The sequence below is a fragment of the Heptranchias perlo genome, chromosome 28 (genome assembly GCF_035084215.1).
Source record: "Heptranchias perlo isolate sHepPer1 chromosome 28, sHepPer1.hap1, whole genome shotgun sequence".
Taxonomy (NCBI): domain Eukaryota; kingdom Metazoa; phylum Chordata; class Chondrichthyes; order Hexanchiformes; family Hexanchidae; genus Heptranchias; species Heptranchias perlo.
This window is the reverse complement of record NC_090352.1, coordinates 13339380-13365932: the sequence shown is the minus strand read 5'-3', so window position 1 is coordinate 13365932 and position 26553 is coordinate 13339380. Positions and strand designations below refer to the sequence as shown.

At 48.6% G+C, this 26553-nt stretch overlaps 1 protein-coding gene across 1 annotated transcript in view; it reads left to right on the top strand.

Annotated features, from left to right (window-relative positions):
- limk1a (LIM domain kinase 1a) overlaps positions 1–24179 on the top strand; it is a 53145-nt gene extending 28966 nt beyond the window's left edge. The window contains exons 9-16 of the mRNA XM_068007886.1: positions 2952–3038; positions 4078–4209; positions 5571–5630; positions 6886–6951; positions 8224–8395; positions 9535–9590; positions 15995–16152; positions 19146–24179. Coding sequence (XP_067863987.1) covers positions 2952–3038; positions 4078–4209; positions 5571–5630; positions 6886–6951; positions 8224–8395; positions 9535–9590; positions 15995–16152; positions 19146–19296 — 882 coding nt within the window. The 3' untranslated portion in view covers positions 19297–24179. The remainder of the gene's footprint in view (positions 1–2951; positions 3039–4077; positions 4210–5570; positions 5631–6885; positions 6952–8223; positions 8396–9534; positions 9591–15994; positions 16153–19145) is intronic.
- Positions 24180–26553: the final 2374 nt, after the last annotated feature.

The window sequence follows — 26553 nt, the reverse complement described above, 5'->3', positions numbered from 1 at the left end:
GGAGCTCTATTTAAAGGGGCCGTCCTCCACTGACAGATGCTGCAAGAAATAGGAAAAATTACAGCATGGAGCAGCCCAGGGGGAAGGCTGCTCCCAGTTTAATGATGCCTCACTCCAGGTATCATTAGATGGGGTGAGGAGGAGGGGGAGGACAGAGATCTTCCCGCCGGCGGGCGGGAGGAAGTGACCTGCCTCTTCCACCAGGAAGGCCTGGCTTGAGGTTGCAGAGGAGGTCACCTGCACCTCCATCATATCGTGCACCTGCATACAGTGCAGGAGGCGCTGCAATGACCTAAGTAGGTCAGCCAAAGTGAGTACACTTACTCATTCCCCAAACTCCGTCTGCCACATCACCGCCCCCACCCCACATCTCCTTCTGCACTGCCAACACTACTCTGTCACATCACCCCTCATACCCACTCAAAGCTCATCCTCATCTTACCTGCACTTACTCACCTCGCCAGTACTCATCCCACCACTACCACTCAACCCAATCCTCATACAGTCTCATGGCTCTATCTCATACTCACCCTCTCGTGCATCTCTTTCACGGTCAGCCTCACTCAACCTGCCACTACCTGTGCTGCAGCCACAAGGCATGCATCACATATGTGCAGTAGGCAACGTAAGGCAAATGTGTCGTGAGCATGAAGGGGATGCACAAGGGTGTTTGAGGGTTTGTCATGGTTTTTACTTCTATTTAATTTCTGAGCAACTCACATTACATATTATATTGGCACCACTACTGTCACGTCTTTGCGAATCTTGTCTGGTTTGTGCAATAATGCCCGTTCCTGAGGATCACAATGAAGACCCACAACTGATGCCACCCATTGTGTCACTGCAGAGTGGGTGTAGGTGTATTTGCAGGGCTTTTTTGTGCAGATGGCTGAGAGACGTCGGCGATGTCCCCGATGGCACACTGGAAGGATGCGGAGGAGAAGTTGTTGAGGGCAGTGGTGACTTTGACAGCGACAGGTAAGAAGATGGTGCTCGGGCCAGCCGGGAGCAGCTTGGCATGAAGGAGGCTGCAGATGTCCACGACTACATGTCGAGTGACTCTGATCCTCCGTGTGCACTGTTGCTCAGAGAGGTCCAGGAGGCTGAGCCTCGGTCTGTGGACCCTGTGGCGAGGGTAGTGCCCTCTGCGACGCATCTCTCTCTGCGGTAGCTCTCCCTCCTGCTGTACAGGTGGATGTGTCACAGCACTGTGTTGTGGAGCTCCACGTGTCAGAGGTGGACGGCGTGGATGGCAAGGCTGGTGAGGCTGGTGATGCTGTTCGCCCTCCGAGGAGGTCATGACTGCAGCTATGGCGGCCCCCATCTGGAAGATGTACATCTGAGGGGGTCCGCAAGGTAGGTACATGTGTCTGGACCCCGGGGTAAGTGTGCAAGTTGGTGACTTTGAATGTCAGGAGGAGGGTGGTGGAGGCCAAACTTTGTCCAAAGTGACCTGAGTGGCCTCCTGCAATGAGTGAGGATCTCTCCCCTCCGCCCCCCCCCCCCCCCACCTGTCAAATGGACCTTTGCAGCTGCCACAGGCTGATGGCTGCAACACATCCATTTCAACTGGGAATGTTTCCCCCAGTACGGGAAACAGTCTCGGTTGTCTCTAAAATCCCACCCCTCCTCACATATTCGCTTAATCAGGTCTGTTAATGACCTGAAATAGCAAGGTAAATACTCTTAAGTGGCACCCCGCTGGCTTTAATTGCCTGCGGGAGTCCCACATGCGGGGGCTGCGCGCGCACGTCGGCGCGTCTGTGGGGAACCCGGAAGTGGGCGGGTTGGAGCCGGGCTCCCGACCCGCTCCGGGAATCCCCGATTTTCGGAGCCCCCCCCAGCCAGGAATGCACCCAATAGCGGGTGCTAAAATGGAGGCCATAGTCTAGGCTGACACTTCAGTGCAGTTCTGAGGGAGTGCTGCACTGTCTGAGATGCCGTCTTTCGGAGAAGTATCACTAACCCAACTCTAAAACAAGAATCTGTCATGTAAATCAGATAAATCTTTAACCACAAAATTACACATAGTCAGCACTCGTTTATCTGTATTAATATAAATTGGTGGATGCCCTTTTAGTGCCAATTTATTGGTGAATAGTAATCATGTGACCATTTTAAATGTTAGTGTCACTTGTTTATGTTTTTGTGTCTGGGTCAAGAAAAGGCCATTAATCCCATTTATATGTCTGCCTCTATTCTTTAGCTGATTTTATTCAGCTAAAGAATAGAGGCAGACATATAAATGGGATTATGTGGGCAAATGCTCTACAAATGCCCAGAAATGTCTTTAAAATGGTGCTTTCAGTTAAACTGAGGCCCCATCTGCCCTCTCAGGTGGACGTAAAAGATCTCATGGCACTATTTCAAAGAAGAACAGAAAGTTCTCCCTGGTATTTTGGGCTATGTTCATCCCTCAATTAACAACACTAAAGAAAACAGTTGATCTGGTCATTATCTAATTGCTGTTTGTGGGACCTTGCTGTGCACAAATTGGCTGCTGCATTTCCCTACATTACAACAGTGACTACAGTCAACAGTTCTTCATTGGCTGTAAAGCACTTTGGGATGTCCTGAGGTTATGAAAGGCATTATATAAATGCATGTTCTTACACCCACCTAACACCATTTTGGGAGCACTCTCACCACAAGGACTGTGCTTTGAGAAGAATGCTCACAACCACTTTCCTGGTGCAACTAGGGATGGGCAATAAATGTGGTCTTGCCAGTGTCATCCACACCCCATGAAGAAATATATTAAATTCAAACCTTTTCCCCAGCCCAAAATTCAATTATGAACTGTAATCCCGGTTTTAGTATTCATATCCACATGTATATGTGCCCATTTGATCCCTGAATCTACAATGTGGGATTGCTTTGTGTTTGTGGACTTGCTCAGTGCAGCAGTATCCATTCCCCTCTTCACATTTCCTCCTTTTTCCTTTGATCAGGTGACACACAGAGAGACGGGAGAGGTCATGGCAATGAAGGAACTGATCCGATTTGATGATGAAACCCAGAGGACCTTTCTGAAAGAGGTTGGTGAATAAGTGTTTCATTTCTGCTGGTAGTATAGTAGTTAGTGTGTTTATGTAAATGTTCTTTCTGTGCTATTGTAACACAACCAAACAGGTTAATTACTTTACTTTAATATTAGTATTCATTCTGTTGAAGATGCTATTGGAGATGATACTAATGTACTATAAGCCCGATTGGAATAGTTACTGACGTGCAGTGGGTTCTATTGGCCATGTTGCTGGTGTTCGGTGGGTTCTATTGGCCATGTTGCTGGTGTTCGGTGGGTTCTATTGGCCATGTTGCATTCTAAGCATCTGGGAAGCAGCAAGAAATTGGGGTCCTGAAAGTCAGCAGGATTTTGGCAGGGATCCACCGGAACAGCTGTAAACTAGGCTGGGACCCAATAATCCCTCTTTACCCTGTTGGGGGTAGAACCTCTGCCCAACTCTCAAACATGGCCATTGCCATAAGGAGGGAGGAGGCGGAGGGCCAGTGAGTCCCTACGCTATTAGATGGACCCGGCGTATGGTCAGCAGATGGAGGTATCGCAGCTGGCCTGATGCTGTCCTCACCTGACATTCGCTTTCTAGAAGAAGTCATTGGATAGAGATCAGGTGCACGGAGCCTGTTTGAACCTTCCCCTCCTCCCTCCCCTTTCCTAGCCCAGGGACAAAAACATTAGTTGTTGCACCACAGCAACGTGCAGGCTGAGATCAGCTAAGTCAGCACAGTCTGGGATCTTCCTCATCTGCATGGCTAAGTTGCACACTAGATGGTTCAGTTAATAAATGCAATATCAGAGAGAGCTCTTCATGTGATGCTTAAGAACTTGTTATAAATTGAGTGCACTGTTCAGTGTTTAACCCTCAGCCTTGATCATCTAAATGGGAGAATCTCAGACTTTGTAAAATGGCTGAGGGTACCACACCACATTATTGTGCAAGAGGTGAGTGATCAGGTGTGTGAAATCACGTGAGAATGGAGGGGAGTGCTGATCTTACACTTGACTCTCTGACATGTGGCTTATTAATAAAGCTTGCCTTTCCCTCCTATAATCAGGTTAAGGTGATGCGCTGTCTCGACCACCCGAATGTTCTCAGGTTCATTGGTGTCCTTTATAAAGATAAGAGGCTGAACTTCATTACAGAGTACATCAAAGGAGGAACACTGAGAGGCATCATCAAAGACTTAGTAAGTGATGCCAGAACCAACACAGTCTACTTGTTGAAAAGGTGTTCAGGATTGCTCCAGTTCAAAAGCACAGTAATACTGGAAACTGTGTCCTGGTGATGGCTCCATTGAACCTCTGGCCAAGTGGTTTCCTGTGATGGTTGTCATGGTGAAAGCAACCATATCTATTAAAGGGAAAAGTTTCTGTTGTGCAGGAAGACTGTCCATGTAACAGGGGTAATACTGCCTGTAGTGTAGGAAGTCTGTTCCATTTTGTCCCAAGCACACAGTCTGAGAATAGAATACTGATTAATCTGAAGACTGCAACAAATGTGAAAAAAGTGTAAATCGAGAAATTGGGGTAGAAATTAGTCTGGATCCATTTTCGGGTCCAGTTTTCGATTGAAATTGATCCTCAGGCCCGATCAGGATACTCGGTGGGTCACACCTCCACGGCAGCTTGCCCGAGCGAAGACTTCAATTTGGGGCCAACGGCCTTGTCGGTGGAGACCCTCGGGTAAGTCCCAGGAGGTGGTGTTGGAGCAGGTTACGGGGTGGGGGGGCAATCGCAACTGCTGAGGAGTCGGGGAGAACTCCTGTTGCTCCAGCTCCTCAGGAATGTTTTTTATTAAATAAATTTTTTCCCACAACCCAGCTTGTGTTGGCAGTCGCTGGAGTCACTGAAGATTCCTGAGGGTGGGGGGGGGGGGGAGGTGCCCCGCCCCAATGAAGACCAGTTTCTAAAAGGGGCCCTCAACAGGCGTTACGCACATTTGCATATTCAAAGGGCTTAATGCCTGTTTTAGGTGTACACCCGGGACCCGCAAATTTAGGAGTGGGACCAACGCCTGGGCAAATTGGGCACAGTCTGGCCCACTGCTGCATTGATACGCTTTGCACCCGGTTCATGACTGAAAAATGGGCACAACACATACCAATTTCTACCCCTTATCTGACAAAGCAGTATACAAGATGAGTTTTTAGGAACAGGAAAAGACTATTTGGCCCAACAAGCCTGTCCTCTTTCCGTATATAATCCCTGCCTAGTGTGTTTTTCATCATGTCCCTCAACCCTTTCTCTCTCCAGAAATGTATTGACGCCCCTTGACCCCTCTTTCACTGTCCCCTTCAGTGTCCTTCTCTGGTCACTCACTCTACAATTTTATTACTCTCTGAATGACAAGTTACACCTGAACTTTTTCATTTTTAACTTCTGCCCCTGTTGCTTGAGCTCTTCTCTGTAGTATGGCCGATTGAGGTAATGGCACTTGGAGAAAGTATGTAACTGGTAAAGAAGTAGTTTCATGGGAGCTGCTTTCTTTCGATGAAAAGTTAAACATGACAACACTAACTGGGCCCTCTTTGATTCCTGCCTCCAACAGGACAGCCCGTTGCCATGGAATCATCGTGTGAGCTTTGCCAGGGACATCGCTGAGGGGATGGTAAGCCTCTGGGTCTTGTTGTGGAGGATGAAACGGAACTGCATATGGAACACTGACCTCTGTGTTCTGAGTTCAAATCAATAGCAGAAAAAGGGGACTGTCAGTGTCTGTTTCAAGGGGATGGGACAACTCGTGGATGTTAAAACTGTCATCTGATTCATACGCCCCGGGCTCAGATTCGTCACAGGATAGTGTAATGAAGTTGAGCTTTGTGTCTGTGTGAAGTCTGGTTCCATCATCTCTCTTTGAAAACTCTGATAGGATCGGAGCAGAGATGTGAACTGCTGTTACTGAGATCTTGGCGCCAGATTCAGTTTTTATTTGTGCGCTCTCAATTTTCAGAATGACCCAGAAGGATGTTCATACGCACAAGAGGGCCCATAGAATTTTGTCCAACTCTGGGCACCGCACTTTAGGAAAGATGTGAAGGCCTTAGAGAGGGTGCAGAAAAGATTTACTAGAATGGTTCCAGGGATGAGGGACTTCAGTTACGTGGATAGACTGGAGAAGCTGGGGTTGTTCTTCTTAGAGCAGAGATGGTTGAGAGGAGATTTGATAGAAGTGTTCAAAATCATGAAGGGTTTAAATAAAGTAAATAAAGAGAAACTGTTCCCATTGGCAGAAGGATCAAGAACTAGAGGACACAGATTTAAGGTGATTGTCTTTGGTTCTTTTGCCAATGTGAGGAAAAACTTTTTACGTAGCGAGTAGTTATGATCTGGAATGCACTGCCTGAAAGGGTGGTGGAAGCAGATTCAATCGTAGCTTTCAAAAAGGAATCTGATAAATACTTGAAGGGAAAAAATTTGTAAGGCTGCGGGGGAATGGGACTAACTGGATTGGTCTTACAAAGAGCTGGCACGGGCTCGATGGGCCAAATGGCCTCCTTTTGTGCTGCATCATTCTATGATTCTATGACTTCAAAGCGTACCAGTCTGGTTTAGTTCACTTGAGTTTCTTGTCACCTTGTCTTTTGTTCATTTTTAAAACTCCACCGAAAGACCAGTGAACTGTGATCCAAAAGCAATTGGTTGTGAGATGTGGTGACTTCAGCTGTGTGGAAGGCATTACCCTGTGTTGCCAGAGGGCTGGGGTATTGTAACAGGGTTGGCCTTCACCCCCGATCCTCTCTGCAGGCCTTTCCGCCCGTCCTCCGGGGTGTACGGAAGTGGCGAACCTTGTTGAATAAAGTAAAGGAGAAATGGTAATTATGTTGAAACCGTTCACTTTGTCCCCTGTGTCTTTCTGATTTCAGTCTTATCTGCATTCCATGAACATTATCCATCGAGACTTGAACTCACATAACTGCCTAGTACGTGAGGTAAGCATCAACAAAACGGTGGGGGGGGGAACGGGGGCGGGAAAGAGTCAGATTTCTGTTGACAGTGCGGGGGACACATGGTGTAGCTTTTCCCCACATCCTGAATACTCTTTGTTGGACATATTGGAGAGTTAAGGGTTAATAATTGAACTGACCTATAACTAGTCATGGAACAACAGGCTTTCCAAGATAAACAGGAAACCAGTGGAATTTCTTGGAGAAGGAATGGTGGATCATATGGTTTACTTCAAATGTCTGGTAATGATCTACAAGGGATGCCTGTGCAAAGAGATAGTGACAGGGATGACATCGACCATGAGTGATTAATGTATAATTTTAGTGACTGGTGTAATAAACATAGGCAGAGGGATCAATTAACCGTGGTGTAGAGTGGATGTTAAGTGAATGAGCTGTCATTAAACTGTTCTTGAAAGGTTCCGAGAACAGATAGATCAGGAAGTCTTGTTTATGGAATGAGTGTACCTTTGAAGTAAGGAACTAAGTCTGTTTATGTAAATAAGCTGTTCTTGAAAAAATCCAAGAACAGATAAATCATGAGATCTTCTCTGTGAAATATCTTTGAAGTCGGCGAACTGAGGTGTATAAGAAGGGTGGGTTTTTCCAGAGTTAATTAGAGAGTTCAAAAGAGCAAGAAACCCAAAACTACTCCTGTGTACGGTATAGATTGATCACCTGTGTTGTATATGAACAAAGTCTGTTCCGTATACTCCACTATCCAGTGTCTCGTACTTACTCGAAGCGTGTCGTTGTGATCCGCAGGAGGAAGGAGGTCAGCGCTCTACTTTTGTGCCTGTACAGCCTGCTGCACAACAGGAACCGCACAGAATGGACGCTCCTTCCCAACAGCCCGCACTGTGTTCCTGGCCAGTCACATTAGGGGCCGTTGGAGGGGCTCTCTCCACTCCTGCTCTCTTTGTGGACAGGACCCTGTGGCAATGTGAGCCCTAGTATGTGTGCAGCAGATTAGATGTGTGATCTCTGGGCACAGCCCAGCCCCAGTTGGTAGTTAAAACGTGCACTCAGGCCGCAAGTCTCCAAGTTTGGCCACAAACGTTTCGGCATCTCAGAAACTATATGTATTACAAAATAAATTGTTCAATAAAGGAAGAAAGCGGAGTCACAGGATTTCACTGCTGGTCCCGGGCGACGGCGGTCGCTGTCGGCCCCTGGGCGCCGGTGTTCACTCTCAGACAGATGGGGCCTGATAGACTATATGTGGATGTTCCCAACAAGTTCTGCCTTGTATTTCAGAATAAAACTGTAGTGGTGGCAGATTTTGGATTGTCTCGACTAATGGTTGACGATAAAACGCAGACAGACAATCAGTCACCAGGAAACCTGCCCACCCTGAGGAAGCCGGACAGGAAGAAACGTTACACCGTGGTGGGAAACCCTTACTGGATGGCTCCGGAGATGATTAACGGTGAGCATGTAACAGGGCGAATATCTTTTCCCCGATTACCCATTCATCTCTCCTCGGGATGCTCACTGTTGCTGGGTTTGCACCCTGGAAGCCTCATTACTCTGTCCAAGGATCCATTCTTCATACGTCAGTGAACATCAACAAGCCATTCAACTGCGCAGGAGCATCACATGATTCTGTCCTCCCTCAACCTCCACAAGTGAACACTTTCCTGCAAGAATCTGTGGATCGTGATCATGAATGAGGGTCCCCCAGCTGATTTTCTTTTTTCTTTTTCTTTTCCCCTTCCTAGAGTAGGGCTGCTGCCATTCAGCACAGATGGGGGTCAAAGCTGGAGCCTTCTAGTCTGGGTGGCTCAGTATCACATCTGGCAGTACCTTTACCCAATGGGCCTCAGGGCAACTGGATGGAATCTTTTCACACAGCAAAATAACCCGTGTTTTAAAATGATCTTCTAGTACTGGTCAGGAGCAGGTATCGACACTGCATCTTGAACAAGGATGGCTCAATTTAATTTGATTAAATCACCGTTATAGAGAGGAGACTCTCATCCCTTCTGACTGGTCAAGGTTACAGACCACAAACTTGGTGTCCATATGTTGACCCGTGGTTCAAAGTTGCCCATGATTTTGGGCCACCCAAGTTCCATTTAAATACCACTTGTAAAGTTAAATATGTGTTGTGCAGGTGCCCTGATAGAATCTTCCACCAGCATCTCTGAGCCAATTGCAGACAGTTTTACACAGTTCAACCTGTCACTAATGGTTTCTGACTGCAGGCAGAGCGTGGGAAGAGCACCAGCCTGCGTGTATAAGTGAGTGAGACAGAAGGTAGTTCTCTTCAATACTCTCTCATGTAGCATATTAGTGCTTCTGTGTACTTGCTTTTGCCAGTGAAAGCTGTCCAGCATTCAGCGCTGCTCCCTGGTGCTTAGCAGTACTTTCTGGTCCTCAGTGTTACTTTCTGGTACTTGTAGTACTGTTTGATGCTCAGCGATACTCTCTGGTCCTTTAGTGTTACTTTGTTACTCAGTGGTGCTGTCTGATTTTCCACATTATTCACTTGTATTTGGTGTATTCTCTGGCGTTCACTGGTATTCTCTGGTTGTTACGTTCACTGATATATTTTTATTTTCTCAGGAAAAAGCTATGATGAGAAAGTTGACATCTTTTCATTTGGGATTGTGCTGTGTGAGGTAAGAAATTAAACGGGGTAGCTGCCTCTCTGCTCTTGACTGCTTGCAAAGGGATTAAACACTAGGAAACCACCTTCATGGCAGTTTTCTGATGCATCAGTTCTGTAAATTCGGTCATGTGGTGGAGAATTCCTACCAGAATGTTGCATTGTTTCACAGTATTTTACTTCCTTTGTATTGTAGCTGACTTCATTCTCAGTGTTGTCACAGATGATTTTCTGTATCGATACCAATGTATTTTAAGAAAAGCTCCCTTGTGCCAGTTGTGTGCTGCTTGTTAATGCTTTACTGCTTGCCACTAACCTTAATCTATCATAGGAACAGGAGTAGGCCATTCAGCCCCTTGAGCCTATCCCACCATTCAATTAGATCATGGCTCCATCCACCCGCCTTGGATCCGTAATCCTTAATACCCTCGCCTAACAAAAATCTATCGATGTCAGTTTTGAAATTTTCAATTGACCATGACTTAAAGTGTTCCCACCTGAGACAGACCTGTACCCACCACCACTTCACACGAGTGTGATTCAGCTCAAAACGGTCTCATCACCCAGATTTGGAAGGGTTTCATCTTTTTTTTTTATTCGTTCATGGGATGTGGGCGTCGCTGGCAAGGCCGGCATTTATTGCCCATCCCTAATTGCCCTCGAGAAGGTGGTGGTGAGCCGCCTTCTTGAACCGCTGCAGTCCGTGTGGTGACGGTTCTCCCACAGTGCTGTTAGGAAGGGAGTTCCAGGATTTTGACCCAGCGACAATGAAGGAACGGCGATATATTTCCAAGTCGGGATGGTGTGTGACTTGGAGGGGAACGTGCAGGTGGTGTTGTTCCCATGTGCCTGCTGCTCTTGTCCTTCTAGGTGGTAGAGGTCGCGGGTTTGGGAGGTGCTGTCGAAGAAGCCTTGGCGAGTTGCTGCAGTGCATCCTGTGGATGGTGCACACTGCAGCCACAGTGCGCCGGTGGTGAAGGGAGTGAATGTTTAGGGTGGTGGATGGGGTGCCAATCAAGCGGGCTGCTTTATCTTGGATGGTGTCGAGCTTCTTGAGTGTTGTTGGAGCTGCACTCATCCAGGCAAGTGGAGAGTATTCCATCACACTCCTGACTTGTGCCTTGTAGATGGTGTAAAGGCTTTGGGGAGTCAGGAGGTGAGTCACTCGCCGCAGAATACCCAGCCTCTGACCTGCTCTCGCAGCCACAGTATTTATATGGCTGGTCCAGTTAAGTTTCTGGTCAATGGTGACCCCCAGGATGTTGATGGTGGGGGATTCGGCGATGGTAATGCCGTTGAATGTCAAGGGGAGGTGGTTAGACTTTCTCTTGTTGGAGATGATCATTGCCTGGCACTTATCTGGCGCGAATGTTACTTGCCACTTATGAGCCCAAGCCTGGATGTTGTCCAGGTCTTGCTGCATGCAGGTTCGGACTGCTTCATTATCTGAGGGGTTGCGAATGGAACTGAACACTGTGCAGTCATCAGCGAACATCCCCATTTCTGACCTTATGATGGAGGGAAGGTCATTGATGAAGCAGCTGAAGATGGTTGGGCCTAGGACACTGCCCTGAGGAACTCCTGCGGCAATGCCCTGGGGCTGAGATGATTGGCCTCCAACAACCACTACCATCTTCCTTTGTGCTAGGTATGACTCCAGCCACTGGAGAGTTTTCCCCCTGATTCCCATGGACTTCAATTTTACTAGGGCTCCTTGGTGCCACACTCGGTCAAATGCTGCCTTGATGTCAAGGGCAGTCACTCTCACCTCACCTCTGGAATTCAGCTCTTTTGTCCATGTTTGGACCAAGGCTGTCATGAGGTCTGGAGCCGAGTGGTCCTGGCGGAACCCAAACTGAGCATCAGTGAGCAGGTTATTGGTGAGTAAGTGCCGCTTGATAGCACTGTCGACGACACCTTCCATCACTTTGCTGATGATTGAGAGTAGACTGATGGGGCGGTAATTGGCCGGATTGGATTTGTCCTGCTTTTTGTGGACAGGACATACCTGGGCAATTTTCCACATTGTCGGGTGGATGCCAGTGTTGTAGCTGTACTGGAACAGCTTGGCTAGAGGCGCAGCTAGTTCTGGAGCACAAGTCTTCAGCGCTACAGCTGGGATGTTGTCGGGGCCCATAGCCTTTGCTGTATCCAGTGCACTCAGCCGTTTCTTGATATCACGTGGAGTCAATCGAATTGGCCGAAGACTGGCTTCTGTGATGGTGGGGATATCGGGAAGAGGCTGAGATGGATCATCCACTCGGCACTTGTGGCTGAAGATGGTTGCAAACGCTTCAGCCTTGTCTTTTGCACTCACGTGCTGGACTCCGCCATCATTGAGAATGGGGATGTTTGCAGAGCCTCCTCCTCCCGTTAGTTGTTTAATAGTCCACCACCATTCACGACTGGATGTGGCAGGACTGCAGAGCTTTGATCTGATCCGTTGGTTGTGGAATCGCTTAGCTCTGTCTATAGCATGTTGCTTCCGCTGTTTAGCATGCATGTAGTCCTGAGTTGTAGCTTCACCAGGTTGGCACCTCATTTTTAGGTACGCCTGGTGCTGCTCCTGGCATGCTCTTCTACACTCCTCATTGAACCAGGGTTGATCCCCTGGCTTGTTGGTAATGGTAGAGTGAGGAATATGCCGGGCCATGAGGTTACAGATTGTGCTGGAATACAATTCTGCTGCTGCTGATGGCCCACAGCGCCTCATGGATGCCCAGTTTTGAGCTGCTAGATCTGTTCTGAATCTATCCCATTTAGCACGGTGGTAGTGCCACACGACACGTTGGATGGTGTCCTCAGTGCGAAGACGGGACTTCATCTCCACGAGGACTGTGCGGTGGTCACTCCTACCAATACTGTCATGGACAGATGCATTTGCGACAGGTAGATTGGTGAGGACGAGGTCAAGTAAGTTTTTCCCTCGTGTTGGTTCGCTCACCACCTGCTGCAGGCCCAGTCTGGCAGCTATGTCCTTCAGGACTCGGCCTGCTCGGTCAGTAGTGGTGCTACCGAGCCACTCTTTGTGATGGACATTGAAGTCCCCCACCCAGAGTACATTTTGTGCCCTTGCTACCCTCAGTGCTTCCTCCAAGTGGTGCTCAACATGGAGGAGGACTGATTCATCAGCTGAGGGAGGACGGTAGGTGGTAATCAGCAGGAGGTTTCCTTGCCCATGTTTGACCTGATGCCATGAGATTTCATGGGGTCCAGAGTCAATGTTGAGGACTCCCAGGGCCACTCCCTCCTGACTGTATATCACTGTACCGCCATCTCTGGTGGGTCTGTCCTGCCGGTGGGACAGGACATACCCAGGGATGGTGATGGAAGAGTCTGGGACGTTGGCTGAAAGATATGATTCTGTGAGTATGGCTATGTCAGGCTGTTGCTTGACTAGTCTGTGGGACAGCTCTCCCAATTTTGGCACAAGTCCCCAGATGTTAGTAAGGAGGACCTTGCAGGGTCGACTGGGCTTGGTGTTTTGCCGTTGTCGTGTCCGGTGCCTTGTGGTCCGATGCCGGGTGGTCCGTCCGGTTTTATTCTTATTATGACTTTTCGTAGCGAGATTTTACAACTGAGTGGCTTGCTAGGCCATTTCAGAGGGCAATTAAGAATCAACCACATTGCTGTGGGTCTGGAGTCACATATAGGCCAGACCAGGTAAGGACGGCAGGTTTCCTTCCCTAAAGGACATTAGTGAACCAGATGGTTTTATTTTACGACAATCCGGTAGTTTCATGGCCATCATTACTGATACTAGTATTTTAATTCCAGATTTTTATTTAATTAATTGAATTTAATTAATAATTAAATCTACACTTCGACTGCCAGGGGTTTCCTGCGGTTCAAATGAACCCAAGGAGATCTGGTGCACCCACTATTACACTTGAGTGAAATTCGAGTGACAGCATTTATTGTGAAGAGGTAAATTGTACCTGAAACTTACGCACTCTCTATCCAGAACTTTCTTTCATTAGCTATTACACACGATAAGGCTCACAAGGACAGCTGTACAAAGAGCTCCATTAGTCTCAGTTTTAGAAATAAAGGTCCCAGTATTTGTGGGGAGAGAGCAGTGGCGTGGGTCAGTGGCCGAGAAACCTGGAAATACCGGGAAGGCGATACTGACAGCAGGACCTCATTAGAATTTTGTTATTCTGTTTCCCGCCGGCAGCAGGGTAGATTGAGAGGCGGGCCGGATGCCAGGCGGGAAAGCCTGCTGTAGAAGGCCACAGCCGGGGATCGCTGGGGCCTGTCCCCGGCAATCAAGAAGATCAGGGGGTTGATGAGGGGGGCACTCGGAGGGCGGCAACGAGGAGCGAGGAAGGGAGAGGTCGCGGGAGGAGGAGATAGAGAGCGCGGGGGGGTGGGAGAAGGAGACACATTGCGGTGGGGGAAGGAGACAGATCGCGCGGGGGGGTGGGGGAAGGAGACAGATCGCGCGTGGGGGGTGGGGGAAGGAGACAGATCGCGCGTGGGGGGTGGGGGAAGGAGACAGATCGCGCTGGGGGGGTGGGGGAAGGAGACAGATCGCGCGGGGGGGGGGTGGGGGAAGGAGACAGATCGCGCGGGGGGGGTGGGGGAAGGAGACAGATCGCGCGGGGGGGGTGGGGGAAGGAGACAGAGCGCGCGGGGGGGGGTGGGGGAAGGAGACAGATCGCGCGGGGGGGGTGGGGGAAGGAGACAGATCGCGCGGGGGGGGGTGGGGGAAGGAGACAGATCGCGCGGGGGGGGTGGGGGAAGGAGACAGATCGCGCGGGGGGGGTGGGGGAAGGAGACAGATCGCGCGGGGGGGGTGGGGGAAGGAGACAGATCGCGCGGGGGGGGTGGGGGAAGGAGACAGATCGCGCGGGGGGGGTGGGGGAAGGAGACAGATCGCGCGGGGGGGGGGTGGGGGAAGGAGACAGATCGCGCGGGGGGGGTGGGGGAAGGAGACAGATCGCGCGGGGGGGGGGTGGGGGAAGGAGACAGATCGCGGGGGGGGGTGGGGGAAGGAGACAGATCGCGCGGGGGGGTGGGGGAAGGAGACAGATCGCGCGGGGGGGGTGGGGGAAGGAGACAGATCGCGCGGGGGGGTGGGGGAAGGAGACAGATCGCGCGGGGTGGGTGGGGGAAGGAGACAGATCACGGGGGGGGTGGGGGAAGGAGACAGATCGCGCGCGGGGGGGGGTGGGGGGTGGGGGAAGGAGACAGATCGCGCGGGGGGGGGGTGGGGGGAAGGAGACAGATCGCGCGGGGGGGTTGGGGGGGAAGGAGACAGATCGCGCGGGGGGGGGGTGGGGGGGAAGGAGACAGATCGCGGGGGGGGTGGGGGAAGGAGACAGATCGCGGGGGGGGGTGGGGGGAAGGAGACAGATCGCGGGGGGGGGTGGGGGGAAGGAGACAGATCGCGGGGGGGGGTGGGGGGAAGGAGACAGATCGCGGGGGGGGGTGGGGGGAAGGAGACAGATTGCGGGGGGGTGGGGGAAGGAGACAGATCGCGGGGGGGGGTGGGGGGAAGGAGACAGATCGCGGGGGGGGGGTGGGGGGAAGGAGACAGATCGCGGGGGGGGGTGGGGGGAAGGAGACAGATCGCGGGGGGGTGGGGGGAAGGAGACAGATCGCGGGGGGGTGGGGGGAAGGAGACAGATCGCGGGGGGGTGGGGGAAGGAGACAGATCGCGGGGGGGGGGGTGGGGGAAGGAGACAGATCGCGGGGGGGGGGGGGGTGGGGGGAAGGAGACAGATCGCGGGGGGGGTGGGGGAAGGAGACAGATCGCGCGGGGGGGTGGGGGAAGGAGACAGATCGCGCGGGGGGGTGGGGGAAGGAGACAGATCGCGGGGGGGGTGGGGGAAGGAGACAGATCGCGGGGGGGGGGTGGGGGAAGGAGACAGAAATCACGGGGGCATTGGCAGATCACTGGGAGGGAGGCCAATCGTGGCAGGTTAGCTTGGGGGGGCCGGGGGGAAACACTCCTGTTCTCCTTGGCCCACATGCAGTGCTGGATCTGGCAGCTCCCGCCTCCCTTCAGCTGCCGGGTTCCCGAGCCCTGAGAAACACGGCCCGCAGCCGTTAAATTCAAATGGCTGCCAAAATCTGAGGAATGCAGCCTCATTTAAATATTAAAATCACTGACCCGCCCCTCCAGAGCAGGTTATTTGGCCGTACCCGTTCGCAGCGGGTTGGGGTCGGGTTTCACATTTTTAACAATTTAACCCTGATCCTCTCCTGCCCGTCGCGGGGTGGGTGTGGGTGTGGTTAAAACTCCCCCCCCCCGCCCCAGTCTATAAACAGTGTGTTCCATAATACTGTCAGACCAGTCCATGATAAAGCCAGTGAGCTGAAGGCTTAATGCACCCAGTATTGTGAACTGATTATCCCCTGTATGACAAGGGCGTAGTTTACTTGCTAGTTTGTTGATGCTTTTACTTTCAGATGATTGGTAGGGTAAATGCGGACCCTGATTACCTGCCCAGGACAACAGATTTTGGTCTCAATGTCCCGGTTTTCTTGGATCGATACTGTCCTGAAGAATGTCCAGCTGCCTTCTTTCCAATTGCAGTCATGTGCTGCGACCTGGATCCTGAAAAGAGGTGAGTCTTTGTTACAGAACGACTTGTGAGAGTGACGTTTGAGGTGTGAGGGTTTGGGTGGTGCTGAGGTTTGAGGTGTAAGGGTTTGGGTGGTGATCAGGTTTGAGGTGTGAGGGTTTGGGTGGTGATCAGGTTTGAGGTGTGAGGGTTTGGGTGGTGCTCAGGTTTGAGGTGTGAGGGTTTGGGTGGTGCTCAGGTTTGAGGTGTGAGGGTTTGGGTGGTGCTGAGGTTTGAGGTGTGAGGGTTTGGGTGGTGCTGAGGTTTGAGGTGTGAGGGTTTGGGTGGTGCTGAGGTTTGAGGTGTGAGGGTTTGGGTGGTGCTGAGGTTTGAGGTGTGAGGGTTTGGGTGGTGCTGAGGTTTGAGGTGTGAGGGTTTGGGTGGTGCTGAGGTTTGAGGTGTGAGGGTTTGGGTGGTGCTGAGGTTTGAGGTGTGAGGGTTTGGGTGGTGCTGAGGTTTGAGGTGTGAGGGTTTGGGTGGTGCTCAGGTTTGAGGTGTGAGGGTTTGGGTGGTGCTGAGGTTTGAGGTGTGAGGGTTTGGGTGGTGCTGAGGTTTGAGGTGTGAGGGTTTGGGTGGTGCTCAGGTTTGAGGTGTGAGGGTTTGGGTGGTGCTGAGGTTTGAGGTGTAAGGGTTTGGGTGGTGCTCAGGTTTGAGGTGTGAGGGTTTGGGTGGTGCTGAGGTTTGAGGTGTGAGGGTTTGGGTGGTGCTCAGGTTTGAGGTGTGAGGGTTTGGGTGGTGCTGAGGTTTGAGGTGTGAGGGTTTGGGTGGTGCTCAGGTTTGAGGTGTGAGGGTTTGGGTGGTGCTGAGGTTTGAGGTGTGAGGGTTTGGGTGGTGCTCAGGTTTGAGGTGTGAGGGTTTGGGTGGTGCTGAGGTTTGAGGTGTAAGGGTTTGGGTGATGCTGAGGTTTGAGGTGTGAGGGTTTGGGTGGTGCTGAGGTTTGAGGTGTGAGGGTTTGGGTGGTGCTCAGGTTTGAGGTGTGAGGGTTTGGGTGGTGCTGAGGTTTGAGGTGTAAGGGTTTGGGTGGTGCTCAGGTTTGAGGTGTGAGGGTTTGGGTGGTGCTGAGGTTTGAGGTGTAAGGGTTTGGGTGGTGCTGAGGTTTGAGGTGTAAGGGTTTGGGTGGTGCTGAGGTTTGAGGTGTGAGGGTTTGGGTGGTGCTGAGGTTTGAGGTGTAAGGGTTTGGGTGGTGCTGAGGTTTGAGGTGTAAGGGTTTGGGTGGTGCTGAGGTTTGAGGTGTAAGGGTTTGGGTGGTGCTGAGGTTTGAGGTGTAAGGGTTTGGGTGGTGCTGAGGTTTGAGGTGTGAGGGTTTGGGTGGTGCTGAGGTTTGAGGTGTAAGGGTTTGGGTGGTGCTGAGGTTTGAGGTGTAAGGGTTTGGGTGGTGCTGAGGTTTGAGGTGTGAGGGTTTGGGTGGTGCTGAGGTTTGAGGTGTAAGGGTTTGGGTGGTGCTGAGGTTTGAGGTGTAAGGGTTTGGGTGGTGCTGAGGTTTGAGGTGTGAGGGTTTGGGTGGTGCTGAGGTTTGAGGTGTGAGGGTTTGGGTGGTGCTGAGGTTTGAGGTGTGAGGGTTTGGGTGGTGCTGAGGTTTGAGGTGTGAGGGTTTGGGTGGTGCTGAGGTTTGAGGAGTGAGGGTTTGGGTGGTGCTGAGGTTTGAGGTGTGAGGGTTTGGGTGGTGCTGAGGTTTGAGGTGTGAGGGTTTGGGTGGTGCTGAGGTTTGAGGTGTGAGGGTTTGGGTGGTGCTGAGGTTTGAGGTGTGAGGGTTTGGGTGGTGCTGAGGTTTGAGGTGTGAGGGTTTGGGTGGTGCTGAGGTTTGAGGTGTAAGGGTTTGGGATGTTGAGATTAGAGATAGAAAGATTTGAATGGGCTGAAGTTGGGATGGAAGGTGCTGAGGATTAAGGTGCAAGGGTTTGAATAGAGCCCAACTAGCGAAGATTTGGATGGCAACGAAGTTTGAAAGACATTGCAGTTGGGGTGGATGGATTTGAATGACACTGCAGTTGGGGTGCCTGGGTTTGGTTTGTCACTGAGGTTGGCTGTAAGGGAATGAGTAGTGCTTGGGGTGAAAGGGCTTGTTTGTGACACTAAAGATTAAGATGGAAGAGTTTGGGTGGCACTGCAGTTAGGAACATAAAAATCGCTGGACGAGAAAAGACCAAGGTCCATCTAGTTTGCCTCCTACCATCCTGGCAGTTGCATGATACAGTGATAATGGAGTTGTTGACTAATCATAGCAATCAATCTCATAGCAGTGAATCTGCAACAGACCCAGACCTGATAGTTGGGGTAGATTGAATTGAGTGAAAGTGTCTGAGCAATACTCAGGTGTGACTTTCTCAGGTGCTGAGTTTTGTAGGGAGTAGGGTTAGTTTTGTTGGTATTTCTGGTTGCTTTCCCCACCTCAGTGCCTCTGACCCTTAAAATTTACATCATAACCACTGATGTTTTTAGTGAATTTTCTTTAGTTTAAACACTAACTTGCACAATAGTGTACATGAAGTTTTTACAATTGAATATTTTTGGCTAGTTTTTGCATTTGCATTCATGTGCACAGCCTTGTGTCAAGCTCTTGGAATTAAGTGCAATGAATGTAGGGGAAAATATAGTTTAGTTTCTCCATTCTGCTTCCTCTCACTGGTTCATCTCCTCCCTCAATCTACTGGGGAACGGTTTGACCCTCAATATTCCAGCAACAACAACCATTTCTGGGGTTGACCACTTCCATATTATGAGGCAGGCTGGTCAGCAACTGCCAGGACTTACCTAATGAGGACAGGCAGGTTTGGCAGTTTTGCTAATAAATGCAAATAAGGGGGGAGGAGTTTGACAGTCACCCAAGTCTGGGGGTTCCCTCCTTCAGTGAGGTGGAAGCTTTGAGTGTTTGTGAATTAATTTTGTTGAACTGTAGCATTTGAACTGCATTTTCGCAACATCTTCCAGATGCCACTATTTTGCTATGGTAACTGGCCCATCACACTGGTCCTGATGCACTTGTTTCTTTTCCGCAGGCCATCTTTTGTGAAGCTGGAGCAGTGGCTGTTAGCCCTGAAACTGCACCTGGAGATGCGCCTCCCTCTCACCTCCGACCTGGAACAGATCAATCATTCCTTCTTCCAGAAGCATTCGAGAAGCAAAGAGAAGCTTCTGGAAACCATGTGAGCGAGCCCTACTGAGCAGGAAGCTGAACCATTACAGTGTAATCCACAAGCATGCTGATGTTCAGCTGACCACCTTCACGTAACCACACATTTCATCTGCAAACTGGGTGCAATCGAACCTGCAAGTACACAACTGTGCTGTTTATAGTCCTGCAGGATGACCCTTCAGCTTTAACATTTCACTGGACAACAAGACTCAACTAATGTAAATAGCTGGTCCCATCCAGTTGGACACAGAAAGGACATATACAGTATATAGGATATTGGGATAAGTGGCTATTTCCACAGGGGTGCACTTGGAAGCTCAGTGCCCAGGGCACCTGACGCAAGATTTGTAGATAAGTGTCTGATCAGGGTTGCTGCTCAAACTCTGGATATAGAGAAACCTGCTTTGGGGTAATACGTGAAATGAATTTCGGCAGGGTCACCCAGCTCCTAGTCGGCATGGACTGGTGGTGGAAAAATGTCCCTAACTTAGCAATCTCACTAATAGAGGGGCCACAGGATGGCTGGTACAAGAATTGGAAAATTGTCTCACTCTGCAGTAGGAGGCGCTGTTTAGGTTGGGACAGAGTAGGGGGAGTTTTCCCTTGCATCTGATGAGTGCTGTGCCTAAGCTGGCTATACGTGATACTGACAGCGTGTTCCTGAAATGAAAGCATTCCATTCCAAGCACGAGCATCCCTTATCTCGATGAACACAAATTTCACAAAAAAAATTAGAAACCAGCATTAAGCATCCTGCAGGGAGACAAACTGCTTATGGTTCTTCCCAATTTGGAAACATTAATAATTGGGAGACAACAACCACAGCTGACGTTTTAACCAGCAGTTATGTCCCATGTCTTAGAGAGGTTGTTTAATCCAAAGGGAGGGGAGTATAGTGATAACTTGTTATTTTAACAGGGTCTGTAACTGTGAGACATGTAACGAGGAGCAGATTAAGCCTCTTTAATGGAATGAGAAATCGATTATCTGCTTAATGAAGGAGTTTCAAAATGGTGCCTCCACCTGAGATTGAGGAGTTGAAAATTTGGATTATTGTATCTCATTGAGTCGCTCCATCATACCTGTGGACCTCTTCACTCAAAGTGTTCACTCACATTGAGCCCCTCTTGACCTGACCCACTCAGTCTCTTCAACCTCCCTAGCTTCACCCAGTCTCCCCATTTACACACCGTCTGTTCAACCTCTCCGGACGTGACCTACGTCCCCGTTGGCGGTGACCCACCTTTTTTGAATGGTAGTGCAAAGCACCTCATCACCTGAAACAGTCCAGCATATGTATTAATACCATATTTGAACAAAGGATTTACTTGGCTTCTCTCCCATTATTTGTTTTCAGGAGAGCTCTGTCAGTCACTCTTCCCTTTTCTCCAGCCTCTATCACACATATTTGCCCATTTCTTGGTGTAATGTTTTAATCTTGTTCTATGCATGATACTTTCTGCTCCGGGAATCTCAGTTCCTGGCCCTCTTCTATCCTGAGAGTCTCTCTTTTTAAGTTAAGTGTTTTGGCCAAAAGCATAGCCACTTTTATTACCCTGGAGCCTCCTTTGCGATCTTAACCATGTTGGCTTTCAAAGGTGTCGGCTTTGAGTCGGCAGTTAGTTAACATGGCCTGATCGCACTTAATGTCTGGCATACTTCTGGCACTCGATATTCCTTCCCCTGCCTCCTCCTCCCCCCCCCCCCTCCACCCACGTAAGATGACCCATGTCACCCCACTTCTCTCATTCTCTGAAACATCTCCTGACTGCCTCATGGCACGGTGCCCTTTGGAAAGTTTAAAATTATGTTGGTCTCTGATCCAAGCATTGTGTAGCCACCTAAATCAATGTCATTTTAATCATTGCTGCACCATCCAAAATGCAGCTACTGCTTTTCCTTAAGCCCTGGGTTTGGGTTGTGGCCCTCCAAGAGCAGAGATTCACAAACCCAAAATAACTTCCAACCCATTCAGTTTCCTGCTTCTTACTGGCTGTTCTACTCTGTGAACTGTGATTAGACACAGCCCTGAATTTCTGCAGGGCCTGCGGCACAGTCCTGGTGTACGTTGGCCAGGACTGCAGTGTGGCCACTGGGAAATCGGTTAGGGCCTGAACACACCGGCTCCCAGCCCAGGCCATGCATTTTGATCAGGGCCTGGTTGAGACACAGCCATCACCTGCCCCAAACATGGCTCATGATGTCAGCGGCATTGGGATGAGGGAATTCCCATGCTAGGCATTCAGCCTGGACACTGGGAAGAACCCAGCGCTCAGGTCTGTTCAGTGGGGCCTACCTAGGGTCCAAGCCTGGGGTCTGGCATAAAAACCCCAGCATAGCAATGCAGGACAGTCCTTAAATATTTCCATGGACAGTGGCACTGGCTATAGCACCAGTGTCTGCCTAGCATCACTTTTTACACACGCACACGCACACCATCTCCAAATGATAGAATTCACTTTATAATCTGTACTTCATTCCCTGTGATTGATATTTTTGGTCTGTAATTTGCTTAGTTCCTGCATAGACTATTTGGGATTGTAAATTCACTTCTCCTTCTCTAATCAGATTTACATCAACATTATTGTAGATTGTCTGCTTTTTTGAGCTTCTAGGCTAACTTTTTTCTAACCTCTCCCACGGTTCATTCTATCTATCCTGTTCACATCACAATTGCTATTTTGCATTGGTGGACAAAGGAGAGTCACTATTACCGGCTACCAGGCACTTTCTCCAGTCAAAGTGGGCACAAGACTAGAAGCTGCATTTCAAGAACGGTGTGATGTAATGTGTTAGATGCTCTGGAACCTGGGTTCTAATCTAGCCCAGACTGAGGAGATGAAAGTCTCCTTTCTGCCCAAATACATTCTTATAGCCAACACAGTCTCAATCTTGGAGCACAAAACTGCCCCTAATGGTAATCTTATTCTAGCATGGCTAGTATAGGAAATGGTAAAACGGCTCAGTAGTGTATTTGGTGAGGGAGATCTCGTCTGAGTTTGGGCTGAGGCACATGGTGGGAAAAGTGGACAGGGAGCTTTACTCTGCATCAAACCCATGCTTTGCCTGACATGGAAGTGCTTCATGGGCAGTGTAAAGGGAGCTTTACTCTACATCAAACCCACCCTGTACCTGACTTGTGAGTGCTCGATGTTGACACAAAAATGGAAAGAGTTCCATTCCCTGCACTTACATCCCCTTTCCATTCCGAGAGGCAATTCCACTGAAGCTTCATAGAATCATAGAAGTTTACAACATGGAAACAGGCCCTTCGGCCCATGGAAACAGGCCCTTCGGCCCAACATGTCCATGTCGCCCAGTCTCTTTGATATTTCAGATGATGAAATGGTTACAGCATCAAATTCTCTTTAGACCTCGTTTACCATTAGCTCAGAACCTGAATGTTAGTCAACGCTGGGCCACCCATCAGTAGAAACATTCCAGACCCGGCTCATTGTATCAGGCAGGATCTGCTGAATATTAGACTTCATAATATGAAGCTTAAAGTGAGTATATTAATCATAGTTCTTTCACCTCTGTCTTCCTTCTTCACAATCCAACAGAGCAATGGACCTGAATATGACCCTTCCAATACAATCACATATAAGGATTCTTCCTACATGTAAGGCAGATTTCCAGACGCCCTTGGGCTTAGTGCCAGTCTGAGATGTGTGAACTTTGAAGGGAGACAGGCACTCTAAACTGTCAGCAGTTCTGTGGAGCTTGGTAGAGCCTACTTGCTGCCCTTTTATGTTAGTCTAGCGCAGTTGCAGACTATAAAACTCCCTAAGTTAACCTTGGAGCCTCCCAGAGTTTTACAAACAGCTCTTAAGGTTAGAATATAGTTTTGTTTTTGAATGCAACCTTCCGGACTTGCGTTTTAGTGGAATTGGCTATAGTGAGTCAATAGAAAGAGGACACGAAGAGAAGAAGGGCCACATTCTTATGAAGCATTTGGCCCAATCTTCAGTTACTTCAGAAACTCAAGCACGTTTGAATATTGTATTCATTCAAATTACCTAAAACTATATAACTCTATAAAAAGGGGCTCGGTAAATGCACTCGTATGGTACCGAGCCGTACAGATCAGGAAGATCCCAGACGCGATCCCTGATCTGATTAACGATAGGACCCTGCAATTGGCTTCAGGGTTCCTGCTGCTGATGTCCATCAAGTAGCCCCTGCTGCAAAGTGCACATATGTGGACTGTGGTTGGAACAGGATTGAGCTCGGTTTCAATATCGTCCACGGTTAAGTAGCCTGGTGACATTCATTTTCTAGGTTCCTCCGTGAAGAATGGCTGCTTGGGCTGTCTGCACTTGTAGAACTACTCCCCAACAAGAGTCAGAGCCTTTAATAGTCAAGGGAGAAACTTCAGTACCAATGGAGGAATGTTACTTACCATGTCAACTTTGTACTTAAACTTTACATAATCATATTGTACAGTGCCATGCCCAAACAAAGGCACTAGTTGTTATTAACAGCATAATTATGTGCAAATTATATTCATTGTAAGTATGAAGGTCTAAACCAAGTGACACCAAAAACCTCTGCCGTCAGAGCGTTCGGGACCAGGTGTCGTCACTGAAAAACCTGCAATGCAAATCTGTGAGGCTCATCACACTAAATTAATCTGTGCCTTGTTTAGCCAGAGCTGCCAAGGACCAGTGGTTGACTTGTGTTTGTGAACTCAAAACATGCATTTTCTAACATTGTTAATTTATTGTTCCTGTGGATTCAGTCACATTATTCCAGTGTTCAGCTCCTCTTGTTTATGTTTTGAAACTCAAGCTGTGAACATAGTGCACTTTACACACAGGAGGGTGACTATGACAGCAAGTCTGTAAAGTATTGTAACAAGGAAATGGAATAAAACCAGCTTCATCTCAACTAGAAACTCTTGCCTTCGTGTAGATGCTTCCTGTAAAAATACAGAGGATCTCTAATGCAGGCTATGAGGTACTAATCAGCAAGTTCCTGCTCCTGATCTCTGTTCAGTGACTCCTGCTGGACACAAAGTGAGTGGACATTGGGTGAGATTGTGATACCCCCAAGGTTAAATATGCTGCCAACGATGATTGACTAGATTGTACATGAAGACTTGGGTGAGGTAACCTTTAAGTGACCAACAAGCATGGAATTGTAACCCAGGTAGGGAGAACATTAAAAGGAAAAGAATGAGAAAGGGCTTATTTTCTATTAAAAATGCTGGGAGACATTCTCTGTAAATAATTGGGGCTGGTTGAATTAGACTGGTCTTTCTGCTCTCACCTGTGCGACCGTGGTCAAAATTGAGCCCAGAATGATGGAATAAAAGTCTCCTTTGTCTTCTGAATGAAGGGTCAGGAAACACATTAAATGAGTAATGCTGTCTCAATCCAGCAGTGGGTGAGCATTGGCCCACACCACAAAACTGATCCTAATTGGCAATCTCAGAGATACTGCAGGAAAACATTGGACCTGTGGAGGGTGCACTTTTGAGGTTTGGGCTGAGGGAGCAGAGTAGAAAGGGCTTCACTGCACCGAACCATTCTGTGTCTGAGTTGACATGGGGTGTTCAAAATGGAAAGTGTTCCGTTCCATGGCTTTACACTACATTTGCCTCTCCTATTCATGACCTCAGAACACACAGCCTGAGAGCTTTGCATGGAAGGATCCAGAACAAAACTGACCAGGGTATAAAGAAACAATGCAAACACATGGAAATCCTCAAGATTCAACACCCATGAATAAACAGCATCCTCTGGTGGTGAAAGACAAAGGCACCACTGAAAAGATGGAGGGAAATTGTATCAAAGCGGGTTTGTAGTTTACTCTTCCCCCAATGAACTATTAGAATATTCATGAGTTAACATTTTAAAAGAAATTAAACTCAATATTAACAGTTATAGGAAGTTAATAATTTATATTTAACTACTGGATCTCCTCTCATACTGATGGAAAATCAGAAGAAATGGTGTTCTATAAAGAAGTGAGCATAATGTGCTGTTGGTGAGGGTAAGTGAGAGGATATGCCTTCAACAATTTGGGAGGTGTTATGAGAGTAGTTTAGTGGACTGGGGAAGTGGTGTGATACGACGTGTTCTGAGGTACTGAGTAGTTTGGGGAAAGTAGTGAATAAGGGAGGAAAGCATTGAGGTTTGGGGAAGGGTAGTTGAGGCAGAGTACTAAGTAGTGAAGGGATAGAGAGGGTACTTGGGGGGGGGGGGTGGGAGTAGTCCACGATCGAGATGAGTGACATGGGGTAGATTAATTTGTTTAGGTAAAGTGAATAATTGTGGCGGGAGGAGTTAGTATTTCGAGGAAGAGTGGTGGACGTGTACGTAAATGATTAGTTGAGAGGGTCCGTAATGAGTACAAGAGAAGTAATATGTGGATGGTGTCTAATCAGCATGGGGGGAATGGGTATTTAGGAGCTAGTGAGTAGATGGAGGAAGGGGAAAATAGGGGAGTTGGTAGAAGCAGTTTGCAGGCTGGGAAAAAGGTATGGCTAGCAGTTTGAAATAAATACAAATGGAGAGGAGTAGAATTGCAGGGAGGAATAGATATGAAGGATGTAGGGAGGAGTGTAGAGTGCAGGACCAATGTGAACACAGACAGCCATGGAGAAATTAAAAGCAGACAGGGCTGAAATGGGAGGTAATAAATTCATAAATGGAAGCGATGGAATGAAGTGGAAATAAATGAGAAAAAGGAAGAGAACCAGATGGAAATGAGGAGGAAGAGCAGATAGAGAGGGAGGCTGAAGCAAAGGGAGCTGCAGAGTACAGTAAAAACAGCAGCCTTTGGTTTTAGAGAATAGGTTTTAGCCAAATTAGTTAATAAATTAATAGACTCTGGTCCAAAATTAACAAAGAAGGGCTCAGAAAACAGGCTTCCTTCAATTTAAATAAATTGCGTGTATCCCTGGAATGAATAAATTCAATAAATAAAATTGAAGCTGAGTGGGCTTCTCCCAAATTAAGCAAGAGGCATCTCCCAATTAACTAAATAAATTAAACCGGTTTTCAGCCTTTTGAGAGAATAAGCTTTCCTGAAATTAAAAAATAAAATAAACCTTCCGTTGGAGTGTAAGCAATTAATTAAATAAATCCGGGTTAAAAAAGAAACAAAAAGCAAAAGAAGAAATTCAAAGTTATATTGACTTTAAAAAGATGAAACTTGAATTATGCAGGGGGCTTACTGTGAATTAATTAAATGAAAGCAGCTTCAGCCAAAAATGAGTGGGCTTAACACAATAATTAAATAAATGGAGGTTCAAAAAGGAATTC